At 38.7% G+C, this 18,644-nt stretch overlaps 1 protein-coding gene across 3 annotated transcripts in view; it reads right to left on the bottom strand.

Moving 5' to 3' along the window:
* LOC132405534 (core histone macro-H2A.1) overlaps positions 1–17,705 on the bottom strand; it is a 35,454-nt gene extending 17,749 nt beyond the window's left edge. For 2 of the 3 annotated variants that reach the window (XM_059990418.1, XM_059990420.1), the window contains exons 1-6: positions 17,618–17,686; positions 8,197–8,237; positions 5,138–5,330; positions 3,973–4,079; positions 2,646–2,843; positions 970–1,080 (exon numbers count right to left, since the gene is read on the bottom strand). In XM_059990418.1, coding sequence (XP_059846401.1) covers positions 970–1,080; positions 2,646–2,843; positions 3,973–4,079; positions 5,138–5,309 — 588 coding nt within the window. In that variant the 5' untranslated portion in view covers positions 5,310–5,330; positions 8,197–8,237; positions 17,618–17,686. Of the gene's footprint in view, positions 1–969; positions 1,081–2,645; positions 2,844–3,972; positions 4,080–5,137; positions 5,331–8,196; positions 8,238–17,617 lie in introns of all 3 variants that reach the window. The other variant, XM_059990419.1, reaches the window with a different exon arrangement.
* Between the last annotated feature and the right edge of the window lie 939 nt (positions 17,706–18,644).

The raw sequence follows: 18,644 nt of genomic DNA, 5'->3' as shown, positions 1-18,644 counted from the left end.
ATTCCCACTGGTTTAGTGGAATAAAACTTTCTTTGGAAAATACTTTAACTCCACAGAACTAAGAGACACTGAGAAATGCCCAAGCCTCTGTAATTTTTTTTTACAATCTATTGTGGGGTTTCAGATTTTTACAATGTGCAGTGGATTCTCAATACAACTCCTGTTCCAGTTCAGACAATGGGGATAAACAGCAACAACTGGGAGCAGATGACATATGAACATTAAAAGTCTGATTTAAGGTTAGATTTCTTTATTAATAAAATAGAATTTATTCACTACTATTGTTGGCAATGTAACAGGAATTAATCAATTGCCTCATCACAAATGGTAAATTATAGATTTTACTATTAAATATATTTCTAATGTTTAGGTATTGGAGAAAGAATTGTGGGAACAGCTTCAACAGTAACTTTCATTGGGAAATCAGTTCAAAATTTGAATGAAAAATCATTTACAGTTTTCTTGGGGAAAGAGTTCGGGAATGGAGGAATGGAACTATTTGGATAGTGCAATTTATAAGCCAACATGGCAAAATGGAGTGAATATTCCCCTTTGCTCAACAATATCTATATCTGTATTGTCAGACATCTTCTCTTGATCAAGTTTTAGAAACATCTTTTCACAAATTCTTGAAAGGTCCTTGAATTACAACTTTAAAAAATTTCAAGGGTAACTGAAATGTTTTATAGATTTGTTTTCTCTCAAATGGTTAACGTCTTTGAAGTCTTTCAAAACTGTGTACAATCAGTGAAATGAAGGGAAAATACACGAATCAGCAAAAATGTTATTTGGGTATTTTGTAGGTAATTCCAGACAAAAAGGATAATTTCTTTGGCTACAATTTTCCAAAGTCAAATTTTTGAGCTAGAATTGCTGATTTATTATATATTACTGCTAGTACCATGTGTGAATAAGATGGGATTGCATAAAATCACCAAAACTGCAGCTCCTGAATAGCAATACTTGTACCTTTTGTCCAAGAAAGAGGCTTTTGGTGGAGAGAATAGTGAATGTGTCTCCAGGATTGCCCTCGGTCGTGCTATCTGCTGATGCTGCTTTGCTGACTTCTGTTTGCTTCTTCTGTGGTGAAAAAAAAAAGTTCTTTTACTTTATTAAAAAGAGCTCAGATAATGATTTCTTCCTTAAAATCTCTGTCTGACCGCTAAAATTCAAAGAACTGATCATTTAATTTTCTGTTAATTCTACATTCTGAATTTTAGGCCATTCCTCCTTAAAAAAAAGTTGCTTCAACTCTGGATGTTGGTGGACTTCCTTGCATGAACTGCCTGCTTGAGGTCCTTCCACAACATTTGTATGGGATTAAAATCAGGACTTTGACTCGGCCATTCCAAAACATGAATTTTCTTCTTTTTAAACCATTCTGTTGTTCATTTACTCTTGTCTATTTGGTCATTGTCTTGGTGCATTATCCAACTTCTATTAAGCTTCAGGTGATGGACTGCTACCCTAACATTCTCCTTTAAATTGTCTTGATACAATTTTGAATTCATTGATCCCTCAACAATACAAGCTGTCCAGGCCTGAGGAAGCAAAGCATGATGCTCCTTCCAGCATGCTTTCCAGTTGGTTGAAGTTCTGGTACTCGTGTGCAGTGCCCTTTTTCCTCCAAACTTTTGTCTCATCTGTCCACAGAACACTGTCCCAGAAGTGTTGCAAAATATCCATGTGGTATTTTGCAAACTTGAAATGTGCAGCAATGTTTTTATTTTGGGAGCAGTGGCTTCCTCTGAGGTGTCCATCCACGAACACCATTCCTGTTCAGTGTTTTTCTTATCATGGACACATGAACAGAGACTTTAGCAAGTTCGAGAGATTTCTGCAGGTCTTTTGCTGTTATCCTTGGGTTCTTTTTCACCTCCTTCAGCATTGCACGTTGTGCTCTTGGTGTGATCTTTGTAGGATGCTCAGTTCAAGGGAGAGTAGCAATAGTACTGTTTCTTCCATTTGTACACAATTTCCCTTACTAAAGTCTGATAATCACTCAGGTCTTTAGAAATGCTTTTGTAGCCTTTTCCAGCTTTATGCATCGCTACAATTCCTCTTCTAAGATCTTCTGAAAGTTGTTTTGATTGAGGCACAGAGCACATAAAAGGATCTTTCTTGAGAAGAGAACTTTCTTGAGAAGTCAGTAACCTGACTTCTTTTTTTTTAAATAGAGCAGGGCACCTCAACAACCCACTCCGCCAATCTCAACTTATTGATTGGAGCACCTGATTCCAAATAGATATATAGGGTTCACAAGCTTTCTAGCACCATTGTAACTGAAATTTCTCACTTTCAATTAACTTAAGAATGAGGACACCAGAATCATAAGCAAGCAGAATTTATCACCTTCAACAGTGGATGGTTACTCTAGATGGAAAAGTAAATCTATCAATCTCTCTGGATGTTAGTTAAGTATCTCCACTTACAAAAGTAAATCAAGACAAACATTTTGAGCTATCAATCAACTTATACAAAATTCTACACAATAATAATGTTAAAATGTCAACACAATATAAACATCATTGCACATCTAAGCAAATTAGGTAAAATGGTTTTATCCATTTTTAATCAGAATCTTCTCAAAACGAAGTTCTTCTACATTGCAAAACATTTCATAAAATCGGAATTAACAATTTTACCTTAGCACCTTTCCCTGCGCCCTTTTTGCCTTTCTTTCCGCCAGATTTCTTTGTAGATTGTGAGGACTTTGCTTTTTTTACTGGGGGTGGGGTGATGATGGCTTCAAGTTTTCCTTTGGACCCTCGCTTCTTAGACAACAGTTCTGGATGAATGTTTGGTAGGACACCTCCACTGGCTATGGTTACTCCTTTGAGCAGCTAGAGAAAGGGGGCTAAAAGTTAAAAGTTTGATTCTATTTTGAACAACTTTGATACATCATGATTTCACCAACTATTAAAATGAGATCAAGTCAAAAACACCAATGAGAAACTCTTGCGTCCAAAATAACTTCTGCATTTGCAATTGAAGATTGTTGTGTTCCCAGAATGCACCTGTTCAAGGATTGAATCAAGTAGTATCTACACACCACAGACATGATAGAGGGTACTAAAACTAAACAGACCAACAGACTAAGAAAGCTAAGTCTTGAGGCAATAGTGAAAGAATAGATAGGGATACCCATCAGTCTTACATAGAAAACTAAGGACTGACAGGACAAGCTTATTATGACTAAAGCTACATTCTTCCATTTTACCTTCTTGATTCTAGCATATAATTGAAATTTCCACAAAATTAGGTGAGTGAACACTTAGAAATGGAAAGCATTCACAACACAAATATGGCCGTTGTGGCTATCAGACATACTATAAGAAATCATGCCATGATATTTTCTTACAACAAAGGAGGCAATTTGGCTCACTGGGCCTCTCAGAGCAATCTTGTAAGCCCCATTCCCTTTACTTATTTCCCCTTAAACCTACAATTAGCTTTCTCTCTCACCTTCCTATCAACTCACCAATTATTCTTTCTGGTATTAACTTACATTAAAGAGAAATCGACCATGACCAATGAACCTATCTACATCTCTTGAGAATATGCTGGAGTAAACTGGAATGGTAAGAGTAAACTCGTAACATCACAGAGAGAATGTGTAAACAGACAGCACCTTAGCTTAGAATCAAACCCAGGTCCAGAGCTGTGAAGCAACGGCACTAAGCTTTGCATCACCATGCCAAAGGAATAGATGCTATCAAAGCTGAAGAGTTACAGTATTTGTTATAAGAATTTAAGAGACAAGGAACAAATTGAACAATTTCTAATCTAGGAAACTGCTGCAAGATGCCAATGAATAAAACAAAAAGTATTCCTAAGGTTGCAAATAACTGGCAATTTAATTTTATTTGGCTAAATTTGAATGAATTTCTGTTTGTCCCTAATGTAGGCCATTAGAACATCCTGTCAATTGAACCACTGAAAATGTCAACTAAGCTAAAGAGCACTACAAACCTGGTTCAGTTCTTCATCATTTGCGATGGCCAGCAGGATGTGCCTCGGAGTGACCCTTCCTTTTTTGTTGTCTCTTGCAGCGTTTCCAGCCAACTCCAAAATTTCAGCTGAAAAATTGTTATTTTATTTCAATAAAATCATTATCAATTAACTTGTCCTGAAATGCAGAACATAAAACAATAGAAAGCTGGAATACATGTGCAACAGTAAACAGAATACATCTGTACTTGACAATGCAGTTCACTATTTCAATCTGGCATACACATACAGCACCTAGAAATAAATCTCTGTGCTCATTTCAGACAAAGTAGGTAATTATTGTAGTATGCAGTAGAATGCTTGAGCCAATGACTTTTCTAGAAACATCCTTTTTCACAGAAATATGTTTCATAATAATTTCCCCACAGGAATACATCTGCTTGTACACTACAACACAAGGGAGAGAGCTAGACTTCATTTGGATTTAGAATCCACTTACATCAACTACCTGAAACAAGTCCATGTTACTTCAACCTATTAACCACATTCATATTAGGTATAAACCTAATCGTGATGATAACTTTCAAGGGGAAGTTGATGGGAGTTCTGGTTTTGCACTGCTTATTACCTTAAAGCTTACTAATTAATTTTCATCCTAAGAATAACCAGTACTTAATTTTGGACTTAAGGCACGGTCCAGAATAAATTAGCTTTAAAATTTTAAATATCAGGAATGAGTCCAAGGTATATAATTGCATTATATTTTAGCAATTCTTAATTTGGATAAATTTACTGTCATAAGTCCTCCCTTAACAACATGGTGACATCATTCTAATCACTTTAAAAATGTACTTGAATTAAGCTATTATTTTTATGCAAGGAAGAAATTAATGAAGTCAGTTTTCTAATGCAAAGCAACACATGTATATTGGCTATTTGACATTTAACTCTCAGAATGCTCCAGCAAAATCTAATAATCCTTCTATAAATGGATGGGGTAAAAAGTACTGCACGGTACATAATTCCAAGCAATCATTCTGCACACTAACCTTGTACAAAAATTACACTTGTCTATACTGAAATTTAGACACAAGTATTTTACATTGTGCTCAGTCTCTATGAAATACTAATCAAAACCCTGTTTGGCCTTAAATCTCTTGAAATCTTGAAAATCATTTTGACTCACCAGTTAAGTATTCCAGAACTGCAGCCATGTACACTGGAGCACCAACACCAATTCTGTACTTAGGGTGGCCTTTCTTTATGTAACGCAACATTCGCCCAACAGGGAAAATAACACCGGCTTTTGCAGACCGTGAAATCTTGGTTGTTTTCTTCTTTCCACTTCTGCTGGACATGATGATCACAAAGTCCTAACCCTAAACAAAATTAAACCAGAGTCAACAGTGATTTCTGACACTGAAGTACAACAAAAGCCTTATAGCTTAAACTTTGCATTCATAAAAGTTGGATAATGTACAAAAATATTCTGTTCAACATTACAGTGCCCAAGGGACTTGTCATCAGTGCTAACCAGTGGACCACTAATCCTTCCTCTGTAACTGAATCTCACATAAGGTGAAAAAAAAGCACAGGCATTTCCTGTTTCAAACTGATAAGAAACACTACATGTTACACTGGGCCACATACTACATTGCAAAGTTCAGAAATCCTGCAACAAGCTTATTGTTATTACATTTCCACCATTTTAAACAGTTATACTAGAAGAAATGACTTGAAATGGGGGAAGTAACTCAAAATGGGCCTTCATTTCTTTCCTCCTTTAAATAGTGCAACAGTCGGGAATTCTGATTTTAAGCCTGAAATCAGATGGCTGAAATATTGTAAAATAATAAATGATTTTCAAAAACAGCACCATCAGCAAGGATGAATGCAAAGTCTGGATCTTGCAAAAAGGTCTCACAAGTTACAAAAACCTGGAGAGATGAGGCATAAGCACAACAACAAGAATTTAAGATTTAATCTGTTGGAGTCCAGAGTTCAAAACAAGAAGACACTGAGGGCTATCCAATTTGATATTGGTCATCAACTGGTGTTCAAAATTTGGATAAATCCCTGCTTATGAATAATGAGAGATGGAAAGTTAGCAATGAGTAATCAAATCAGGAAGGTAAAGTCCATTAACATAATGTCAGTTCATCTATTTCACTTTACAGTGAATATATGGTTGTCAAACAATATTGTATTTCATAATCCTGCTGTATAGTTTACATAAGATTGAGAAAATCCAGCCAGCTAGCAGATTGAACTCAGTCCCGATTCCCCAACATCGGATTCATTTTTGAACCAACAAGTAAAGTGACTTTTATCTAATGCCAGCAGATGCTTGCCTATTCATTTAGTGACTCATTTGCACACTTCACACATTTTCAACATCAACCAAAAGTATACTATATTTGTTAAAGAACTCATCTGAAGCAATTTTGCCTGCAATAAAACAGCACTCTCTTTCTTTTACTGCCACTGCAGCGATGTGTGGATCTCCTATAGCTGTTGGAATTCACTTGATAAAAGTGATGGGCTCACTAAAACCAACTTCTTGGAAGAAACAGAAACAAGTGTTTCCATCTGCCTAAGGTTTCCTCTAAGTAGTCGATCAGAATTAAAGTTGACTACACTACAAATGGGTTTGGAAGTGGGTGACAAAGCCCAAGAGGGTTCAGCAGACTCTGCCTGATTAGATGGAGGGATTGCTCGAATGAAGGAACTCAAGGTTCTTGGTGTCAAGGTTCTATATTTTGACTGGTCATAGGCAAGGTTTCGTGAGCAATGATAGTGATAGTACATTTTCTCAAGGATGCTTTGAGAACATCCTTGCAGTATTTCCTCCATCCTGTAACACAGTCTCTTATCATGTCTTGAATTCAGGCACTTGCTCAAAATGTGACTTGCCCATCAGAGCTGACTGAGTGTAATTACAGATTCAGTGCAAGAGATGTTGGCTTAGGAGAGGGTCTGAAGTTTCCTTGCTTGTATTGCCATACTGGGTGCAAATGTAAACTACAGTCATAGTGTATTGTATAGATCATCTATTTGGAAGACAGCGGCCAGCAGAGTAATTTGGGCACATCAGGGCTGTAGATAAAATATTTCTGGAGGGGGTTCAGGAGCAAATATCTAGGGGAGGGTAACAGGCAAGCAATATTACCAAGTTCTGAAGGCAGTCCAGCAGTAACCAGAGGTGGAAACAGCACAGGCTTTGGCCAAAACCATTCAGGGAAATGAGAATACGGGTGTGGTGTCAAAGGTCTGCAGAGCTTATGAGGTTATAATGCAATTCCTAAGAACTAGAAATGAATAATTAAATCTAGAAACCACTAATCACAGAGCTCAGAAAAGATTGCTGATTCGGATAATCATACTAGTGCAGTGGGAATGCTCCTTTCAATTCACTGCTGAAAAATATTGTTTGCCCAGTAGAGTGATCCTTATTCTACATCCTATCTGTTCTAGAGCTGACTGAGATTACTTCTGTCAAAATTAGCTAACCAAAGTAAAAATTTGTGCTCACAATATCAAATAAAGAATGTATTAGAACTATCTTTACATGTTTAGTGACTGAAAACCTAATACCTCCTGAATGTCTGTATGTGCACTTCAGGACCTTCAACTTGACATTTCATTCATTGCTTTTGTAATAGTTCATCCATCATCAGTGAACAGCAAATTTAACTGAAGTAATTTACCACATCACCTCACTAATATAAAAAATGTAGTTCTAACTCAATTTTTCTAAAACATACGAGCCTCACAAAATTACATACATACCCTTTCACTAAGATTTGCATTATTCTCTTTCCTACTTCGTTTTTTGCACTGTAAAAATACCTGTCCTATCAATCAAGATAATTTTGTTTTCTTTAAAACATGATTGTCTTATATATTTCCCTACTTCCTCCAAAGCCTTTTGTTTGCTCAAAATAACACACACAAAAGAAATGACTATTTGATCAGAGGCCAGAAGGTAGGGTGATTAAATCTGCCACCAGGTTGGATTGGCAACTTGAAATGGTTACAATTTGCAGCCAATCAGGGTGCTCCAAGTAAGGGTGTTATGGTTGCAGGTAGGGACGATTCCAATTGCCAACAGGGTTTAATGTCAGTAGTTAGTGTGTATGTGTGGGAGGTGGAGAGGTGGGTAAGAGGTGTGGGAGAAGGATCAGATGAAGTACACAAGCATACTTGGGTAGATATGGGTAAGTGGATTATTTAAAGTGAGCCTACCAGAGTCAGGATCTCAGCAAAAACCCAGGATCACTTTGGTTCTGTGGAAAAGACAGGCACGTTGAAAGCAGAGACAACCTGCAGCATAAATGGGTCACGTCATTCAGTCTATCATCTAAAATCTCAGAAGTTGCCTCAACGCACCAAATACTGCATGGAGGGGGGGGGGGGGGCAGAATGACAATTGCGGACCTTGTGACCTACTTGATAAACCTTCAGTTTTTTGTTAAATATTTACAGTATTTTCATAGAAAATAGTTCCCAAAGCAAATTAAAATACAGTCCAATTCTACATAATTCAATCTGCTCTGCACCATAATAGCATTATGGATCACAGTAACAGTTTATGAAAGTTGAATTAGAGTAACAATTTCAATTGTTAAGTTCAGAAGAGAGGTGGTATGAATGGATGGTATGAACAGATGGTATGTCTAGCTCCCTCGATCTTTCCACTGATGGGAATGCTTATTTGAAAAAAATAGTTAACACTAAAGCACTATAATCCAATTGAGGAAAACTTTAAGACATTGTACTTGTTAAATTCAGATTACCAGTATTTGCTCATTGCTGTTAGAATCAATGCTGATTAAAACGTCCTGACCAGACATTAGTAATGCAAATTTTTATTTTAGGTTAAAAAAACATCACACTGTGTAGAACCCTGGTCACCATGTAACTGGGATAATGAGATACTCAGAGGCCACTTTATTAGGTGCAGTAGTGGAACTCAATGAGGTCTTCGGCTGCCATACCCCATCCACTTTACACTTTGATGAGTTGTGCATTCAGAGATGATCTTCTGAACATCACTGTTGTAAAATGTAGTTATTTAAGTTACTGTCACCTTCCTGTCAGTTTAAACTAAATGGCCATTCTCCTGTCCTCTCATTTTCAAGCTGTTTTCTTTCATCCACAAAAATGCCACTAACTGGGTTTTTTTTTAGATTTTTGCACCATTCTCTGTAAACTCTAGAGATTGTGGTATGTGAAAACCCTAAGAGATCAGCAGTTTCTCAGATACTCAAACCACCCTATCTAGTTTTGCTTCTGGTCAAGATGGTGCCTGCATACAATGCTCCTTTGGTCGACATCTTCTGGATAGATCATGAAACCATCTTTTATACTACTTTTATGTCTTTTACATTTGTTTCTCGTCTTGAATGTGATTTTGGAATTGTTGGAGCCCGTGTTTTGCTGTATGGAGATTGCTTAGGAGAAATCAGCACTCCGCAGTCTCCGAGAGGATTCCAGAAGGCAGAGGCTGCGCACGCGACCCTGGTAGCGGACAGGCTGCAGGATGGGGTGCAAGCCAATATTTGACTCCATTTTGCGGATTAAAGCTCTAATTGTCTGCCGATTAAAGCAATGAGGGAGATGGAAGCATCGATGTGAGTGTAGAGCATGAATGCCGGCTACCTGCCTTTTGATCGACTGCTCTGTACTGGAGAGGGGAGAACCTGCAGCTGAGCCTGGAGAGTGCTGTCCAGGTTTTTTCTGCATTGTGATTTTGAACTTTGGATTATAGACTCTTTTTCTCCCAGTCTTTCAGTTTTTATATTCTGCTTTTTTTTGCCTGACCCTCTTGGTTTTTTTTTGGGGGGGGGGGGATTTGAGGGTTGACGTGCCTGTTCTGTTTCTGTATTTTTTTGTGTGCAGGAGGTGGGATTTGAGAGTTGACGTGCCTGTTCTGTTTCTGTATTTTTTTTTTACAAGGAGGTGGGATTTGAGGACTGGTGATCGTGCTGCCTTTTCTCTTCTTTCTTGGTTTCATGGCTACCCAGAGAACTGAAGAATTTCAGAGTTGTATACTTTGATAACAAATGAACCTTTGATCCTTTGGTACCAACAATCACTCCACGGTCAAGGTCACTTAAATTACATTTCTTTCCCATTCTGAGGTTTGGTCTGAACAACAACCGAACCTCCTGATCATGTCTGTGTTCTTATATTCATTGAGTTGATGTCACATGATTGGCTGATTAGATATTTATACTAACAAGCAGGTGTACATAATAAAAGTGGCCACCGGGTGTATATGTCAGCAATTTACAAGGATGATATCAGATCTGCAATGATCACAGACTATACTCTGCCAGATTTTCAGGTTATGAGCCTTGATCAGGACCATCCATCTCTCTCCGTGGATGCTGCCTGGATTACTGAGTTCCTCCAGCAGTTTTTTCTTTGCTTTATGAGGCCTAATTATACCCTTGCAGGAGGAATTTTTCCAGTCATAATGACATTGTTTGCCTGCCTGAGATGAGGCTGACCTCATTAAGGTGTAATTCTTGTCGGCAGTGGCAGTTGTTTCTGAAACCTGGTCCCCACAGATACAACCCTCTCCATCCTGGCTGCTGCTGCGCTCAGTACCAATGTTTCCCTCATGATGAAGCAGTCAGAACATTTAAATACAGGTCACGTTTCACATTGAAGCTTTCTTTCTTAATACAAAATTGAATGCCAAACCACTGGAGGCCTCGAGTAACTGTTAATGAATATTTTAAATAGAGTGTATGAGAATGATGGGAGAATTTTTGGAGGGGTACAGAATTATGAGGGGTATAGATAGGGTAAATGCATGCATTTCTTTTCCACTGAGATTGGGTGAGACTAGAACTAGAGGTCATAGATTAAGGATGAAAGATGAAATATTTAGGGGGAATCTGAGGGGGAGCTTCTTCACTCAGAGTGTGGATGTAGGTTTGGGAGAAGATTGGAGGGGAATTGTATGAAGGGCTATGGTTCAGGTGCAAGTCGATAGGATTAGGCAGAATACCATCTTGGCATGGACTACACTGGCCAAAATACCCTGTTTCTGTGGTGCAATGTTTTATGAGATGATCTAAATATAGATATGTATGCATGCATGAAATATAAATAAGCAATGAGATGAAGTGAGTCAATAGGTTCTGGGAACATTCAATGATGGGAAGAGCTACCCACTCATGCTCAATGGCTCAGACACATTATGTCCTGCTTCGACCTTGAAAAGATTCATTATTCACTTCTTAATTCGGTCATAAAGTTCCAAAAGGTGTGGGGACTTATTCTTGAATATTTTCATAATTTCCATTTAGATTAAGGATGCATCCCTCCTTTTTTTTCTTTTGTATTTAAATCCCTTACTTCCAGTTTCTTAAGGCTAAGATTTGTTTTTTTTTGATATGTAAACATATTATAGTTTAGGTAGTAGGCAATATTCCTTCTTTTTATAAATACAGCTTTATGGTGATAAAAGTTCTGATTAACTTTTTTTATATAGCATAAGGTTGGCTTGGAGTTGGATAGTGGGAGGGTGGATTGGTAACTAACTTTATATGATTCTACTATGGGTGCTTTTTCTTAATTGTTATGAACTGTACATTTGATATGTTTCTTTTGCACTGTATAAACCTCTTTTTTACTTTTTTTTTGTTTTGTCTCATTGTAGAAACTCATAAAAACTTAATTTAAAAAATGATGGGATGAGTAAAGTTATCCCCTCTGGTTAGCTGGTTCAAGAGCCTGATGGTTGAGGGGTAATAATTATTCCTGAACCTGCAGTTTTGAGTCCTGAGATTCCTGTATCTTCTTCCCAAAGCCAGCAGTGAGAAGAAATCTTGGCCTGATCGGTGGGGGTCCATGATGATGGATGCTGATTTCCTGCAACAGTGCTCTGGGTAGATTTGAACAATAACGGGGAGGGCTTTACCTGTGATGGACTGGCCGTATCCACGATTTTATTGGACTTTCCGTTCAAGGGCAATGGTGTTTCAATACTAGGCCATGATGCAATCGGTCAATATATTCTCCACCGCACATCTATAGAAGTTTGTTGAAGTCTTACATGTTGTGCTGAATTTTTGCAACCTTCTAAAGAAGTAGAGGCGCTGCTGTGCTTCCTTCATAATGGCACTTGCATGCTGGACCCAGGTCAGATCCTCCAAAATGATAACACTGAGGAATTTAAAGTTGCTGACTCCCTCCACTCTGATCCCCCAATGAGGACTGGCTCATGGACCTCTGGTTTCCTTCTCCAGAAGTCAATAATCAGATCCTTGGTCATGGTCTCACCTTGTTGACATTGAGTGAGAGGTTGTTGTTGTATCTAGATTTTCAGTCTCCCTCCCACACGTTGAGTCATCACCATTTTTGACTCGGCCAACAACAGTGCATCATCAACAACCTTAAATAGGCATTGGAGCTGTGCTTAGCTTCACAGACGTAAGTATAAAATGAGTAGTGCAGGAAGCTAAGCACACAGCCCTGTGCTCGTGGAGATTGTGGAGGAGATGTTTTTGCCAATCCAAACCGACTGGGGTCTACAAGTGAGGAAATCAAGGAGAGGATCCAGTTGCATGGAGGTATTGAGGCCAAGGTTTTGAAGCTTATTCATTAGATTTGAAGAGTTGATTGTACTGAATGCCAAGATAACGAAGAACATCCTGATGAATATATCTTCACTGTCTAGATGTCCCAGGGTTGAGTGAAGAGCCAATGAAATGGCATTTGGTGTTGACCTGTTGTAAGGGTAGGCAAGTTAAAGCAGATGCTACATTTCTAAGGCAAGAGCTGATATGTTTCATCACCAACCTCTCGAAGTACTTCATCGCAATGGATGTGAGTGCTATTGGATGACAGTTATTGAAGCAGGATACCACGTTCTTCTTAAGCACCAGAATAACTGAAGCCTGCTTGAAGAAGGTAGGTACCTCAGACTGGCAAAGCCAGAGGTTGAAGATATTGGCGAACACTCCAGCCAATTGATCAGCGCAGGTCTATCGTACTTGGCCAGATACCCACACCAGGGCTGGATGTTTCCCTGTGTTCACCCTTCTGCTTTCATGTCAGCCTCAGAGACTGAATTCACAGGTTCATCAGGGGCTCTGGGAGTTTGTGAAGGTTCCTCCAAGGTTTGATATTCAAACCAAACATGGAAAGCATTGAACTCATCTAGGAACAAAGTCCCTTGGTTTCACTTTAACTCACACTACAGCAGTACTACTGGCAAGACGCAAGGATGAATTTGAACAGAAGCCAGATCAGCAGTTGTGAGAGAAGGAAACAGAGGGATGAGTAGGCTAGAATGACATATAAATGCTGGCTGCACAGATATATCTGTTTTAGTGTTGCACAACCGTGTAATTCTGCCCAACCTATTTAATTACCAAATTACTGCAGGTTAGGTTTACCAGCACACAGCTGCCCTTGCATTCCAGAGACACCAGGTTCCAAGGTAAGTGATACAATATTAATATCAACCTGTCTCAATCAAGTTGTCTGCCTCAAAAAAACATGTTAGATTTGAAAATGTGTTATTACACCTTAAAAAATGCTCCTCAATTTTGGTCTGAAGTTTATTTATTTTGTTGAGGGTTTAAATACCTCTACTTCCTCAGGAAGTTAAGGAAATTTGGCATGTTCTCCATTGACTCTCACCATTTTTTATGGATATGTCAAAGAAAGCATTCTATTCAGATGCATTGCGGCTTGGTATGACATCTGCACTACCCAAGATTGCAAGAAACTGCAGAGAGTTGCGGACACAGCTCAGTGCATCACGAAAACCAATCTCCCTTCCTTGGACTCTTTAAACTTCTCACTGCCTCAGAAAAGCAGAACCATGGTCAAAGACTCCACCCTCCTTGGATATTCTCTTCTTCCCCTCCCATCACATAGTAGATACAAAAGACTAAAAGCACATACCATTGGGCTCAAGAACAGCTTCTATAATACAACTGACTGAACCTCTTGCACAATCAGGTGGACTCTTGACCTCATAATTTACCTCCCTGTGGCCTTGCCGCTTATTGTCTCCCTACATTGCACTCTCTCTGTAACAGTGATAAACTTCTACACAATGTTACTGCTTTTCCCTCATACACCTGTTCTGTAATGATCTATATGGATGGCATGCAAACAGTTTTTCCACTGTACTTAGTACATGTGACAATAATAAACCAATTAAAATACTTAAAGTTTGAAAATGAAACTTAGGTGGATTGCAGTAACTGCAAACAGGAGCAATTATTTTGCAATGCCTTTCCTTGTGAAAATGACGAACTTCAGTTTTGACCATTTTATTTAAACTTCAATGACCAAAGCATTTGACTAGCACCATTTATGGAGCTGAAGGCCTCATCCGAGGCAACGCTTCAATTCAGTATAATGGGCTTCTGAGAACACAATTGACTGCAGCTGTTGGAGTCGGGAGCAAAAAACAACTGCTGAAGCAACTCAGTGGGTCAGGCATCATTTGTAGAGGAAAATAGACAACAGATGTTTGGGGTAGAGATTGTTCATCTCGACATCCATCATCCAGATAAAGCTTTTTGACCTAAAACACTGACTGTTCCTTCCCCTCTACAGATGCTGCCTGACACATTAAGTGCCTCCAGCAGCGATTATTTTTCCCTTCACGGATTTCAGAGATGTCTTTAAAAATGCAAAATGATATTACAATTCAATGGAGATCAACAGTTCCTCTGCGCAACTTAATATTAAAGAGTTCAGCCATTTTTCGCTTGCAACACCACCAATGTTACTTATCTTGCAGACAGCTTGAAAGCTGATTTTAACGAATAATTAAAAACAACTGAAGAACTTCAGAAATAATACACTAAGTGTGAAGCCCTTTATGTTACCATGTGAACACAAAGCTCTGTGGAATGCCCTCAGTGATGTAAATCCTGTGATATACGATCTTTCATTCAATGTTCTATGAATTCAGTTATCTCTCCTTAACTTAGATACGACTTACATATTTCAGCACTTCAAAAAAATTTACTTTTAACCAGTTACTTTTAGCACAGTTGAACATGCTTAGACTATGCACAGCCTTTAGCTCCATGGATAGACTAAATTGGGTACTGTTTTAAATATCAGTAGCCATATTGTTTCAGCTTTTTTTGTGCTGTAATTTCCCAAAAATTAATGAATAGTACAGAAAGCACACTGTGCATCATACTTATTCTCATAGTAATTAGCCAAACTTTAAAATTTCATAAGCATTGAAAGTGAATCTTGAGTCAGTTGTATTCTAATTGAAGGAAAACATATTTGCATAAGATTCCAAGTGCATCATGAGAGGAAGTTACACAACAACTCAGTTTAAAATGCTGCAAAAACAATTTATTTTATATTAACCTGGAATCGTTCAAAATAAGGAAACAGGTAGGTCAACTAGCTAGTTGGCTATTTGTACTCTAACCCAGCAGACTTTGACAGTCAGGCTGCCTGAATTCTACTTTGTTACTTAATATCAGCCAAAGGGGCAATACTAGTACATACGGGGCTTTCTGTTCACAAGCCAAGAACGGTGAACAGTGGGAGGGTTGCGATTAGTCTGATACACTTTTTAGTATTCTTATAATAGCAACTGAGTTTAGCAACAAAACTCAGAAAAATCTTCAAAAATAATCTCGTTATCATAAAAAATGTCTATAATTGAAACAATAATGATCTTATAATTCCACAGATTAAATCAATGAGAATTGATGTCAATTCACAAACACGCTACTTGCTTTCTCTATCCTCGCATCAGTTTGGAGTTACCATTTTGTCACAAACATTTAAGATTTAGTCATGCAATCCCAAGGTGGCCTACAAGTTTAGAGTTACCAGATGGTTATAAGATTTTTTTGCAAAAATCAATTAAAACATTATGTTCTCCTGAAAGCAACTGAATTCAGCAATCTTATCGTAAACTTGAGAAAACCTGCAGATGCTGGAAATCCAAAGCAAAACACACAAAATGCTGGAGGAACCCAGCAGGCCAGGCAGCATCTATGGAAGCCAGTAAACAGTCAACGTGTCTGGCCGAGATCCTTCATCAGGACTCATAGTAACAATCTTATTGTAAACTACTTTACTCATTCTTCATGCAGCAAGTCTTACAAAGGAAACTAATAATTATAACCATATTTATTGTAAATAATAGGGCAAGGAATGTATATGATTTGTAGAAAGTTCTGCTACACCCTCTGGCTAATTTCATATTGTTGCAAACTTTTGCTTTTCCTCAAGTATTTTGTTACGTATATACTTTGGAACAATCAATAAATGATGATTTTGTAAAAGACAACACGGAGAAAATGAACGGGTTACAGCTAATCTTATTGTGTAATGAACCAGAAACAGAAGCACCCTGAAACCACATAATGAAAATGGCCCAGGACAAAAAGCACTACTGGCAATAAGGGAGACAACCTTATGCGATAAGTAACAATAAGTATATGTTTTAATAAAACACGAACTAACGCTACTATACACCTTGCAGTTGACTTAATATCCAAATACTCGTATTCTCCGATCTGCAGAGGAATTCGATACTCGCTGATTCCAATAACCGTGGCTACGCCCAGACAGATTGTGACAAGTCCAAGATTTAAAACTCTTGTGCACACCCACCAAAAGAATCTAAAGGCCTCACGTATGGAGGTGGCAGCAGATGATTAGAGTGTAAACGCACCGTATCTGCGAGGAACTGTAGGATCAGATTTATGCAATTTTCCACCCTTTGACTCAAAACGCTTCTCAGGCTTAGAAGCAACTTTTACGTCTGTTGCTAAGTAACAACTACACCACAGCCTCCCGGAATGTGGCTTCATAACAGGCCGAGAATCATCTTGCTCTTAAAGTCGATACAGCATGCAATGTTGAAAATAGCAATAAGGAAATCAATTACATCCACAATAACAAAATATCAATAAAGTAAACGATCACGTTAAATCGATTTAGACGTTGACACGAGCAATGTGACAATGCAGGTTAAATCACACCAAGGTGGGTAAACTGCATCAAATCAGCAATATACTGCAGTGACCGTACGCGTGTCAGCGTCCAGCTTTGCAGGAGGAAAAATCACCCTGTCTATTAAATGCGGCAACCAGCTCATGCCTCTGTATAAAACATTTACAGCCGAATTCAGTTTGCATTTGTAAGGTGATGCTGCATATTGCTGCAATAATGTTCACCCTGCATTTTGTTCATGGGGTTCGGACGCTGCACAATGCATGTGCTGCGGGTTATAACATTAAAGCATCGAGGGGACATCGACTGGCAATTTCCGGGTTTGCCTGGTGGGTTATTGAAAACATCCGTTTTTTTAAGCAGTCCGTAAATCAGGCTGCATTTCCTTACAACAGGAACAGCAATAACTTCGCTGCTCCAGATCCCTGCGAAAATCAGGTGAAGCAAAGTTGCATTTTTTTCCAAAGTATGTGTTTAACAACGACCAGTTACAGAGCTCCAACTGCTTAAAAAAACCGTCCAGCCTTCAACATACATCGGCCAGGCCTCCAATACCAGCCACCTACAAATCTCCTGGGTTTCTTTTAAACCATTGTAAACTAAAGCCCAAGGCGCCGGGAGATGGTATAAAGATGACACGTTGGCCATGATTACAAACAAATGAAGTGCAGAAACAATGTCAATCACTTACAATGACACAGTAACAATATGTCTCCTTTGTAGAAACAGCAGCTCCACTACGAGTGGGCAGCGTCTGGCTGTCCCACAATGCTGCGCGGCAACGCTAGACCTGTCAATCACCGCCGCTGGGTCATCCTCCCGCTGGATGAGCTGCACGCCGGCCCGTCTCTGCTCCAGGGACACAACCAAAATGGGAAACGAAACCCCCGCTCTTTATCTGCACAGTATGAAGTTTATTGCCGACATTATTTTTGCATTTGCGCTTCTAATGCTTCCCTGTTCGCCGCAATCCAAGCCAACTTCTGACTGCTCAAGTAAAACAAATGTATAAAAATCCAGTGTGCTTCTCTGTGTTGCAAAAATTACATGAATGTGCTGTAGCTTATTATCTCCAGACCCACCTCCCCTCATTAAACATTCGGCATATACTCTAGATAAAGGGTCCACAGACCATTAAAAGGCTGAGAACCCCTGCTCTATATGAATCAAAGGCCTCTATTTAAATTGAATATACACCACTATTTACTTATCACACAGTAAAATTTTGCTGCAGTTATTAAAAATTAAAGACAAATTGCTCTATAAACCTATAATTTGAAACGATTATTTTATTTTCTATGGATTGATCAAAGTTGCAATATAAACCAGCTCAGTGTGTACTCCTGAACTATGCGTGCATTGTTTGAGTTTATGCTGCTCTATGGAACTCTTCATTGAACTTCCAGCCCACATCCATCTTACCTGTATCAGCCATGCATCTGCTCTCTATCTGCACTGTGAGTTAATTCGCGTGGATGGGGCTGTGGTAAGAGCAAAGAATAAGTTATGTTTCCTTGCTTTATTGAGCCCTGCCAAAGGGTTTCGGCTCAAAATGTCGACTGCACTTTTTTCCATAGATGCTGCCTGGCCTGCATTGTGTGTGTTGCTTTGGATTTCCAGCACCTGCTGATTTTCTCTTGTTCATGCCTTATTCTGGTTAGTTTGAGAGCTGGGGACTGTCGGATGTAGTATCTTTTGTTGACCACTTAATTACATTT

The sequence above is a fragment of the Hypanus sabinus genome, chromosome 15, assembly GCF_030144855.1.
Source record: "Hypanus sabinus isolate sHypSab1 chromosome 15, sHypSab1.hap1, whole genome shotgun sequence".
In the NCBI taxonomy this organism is placed as follows: domain Eukaryota; kingdom Metazoa; phylum Chordata; class Chondrichthyes; order Myliobatiformes; family Dasyatidae; genus Hypanus; species Hypanus sabinus.
The sequence above is the reverse complement of the archived record's forward strand: the minus strand, read 5'-3'. Positions and strand labels throughout refer to the sequence as shown.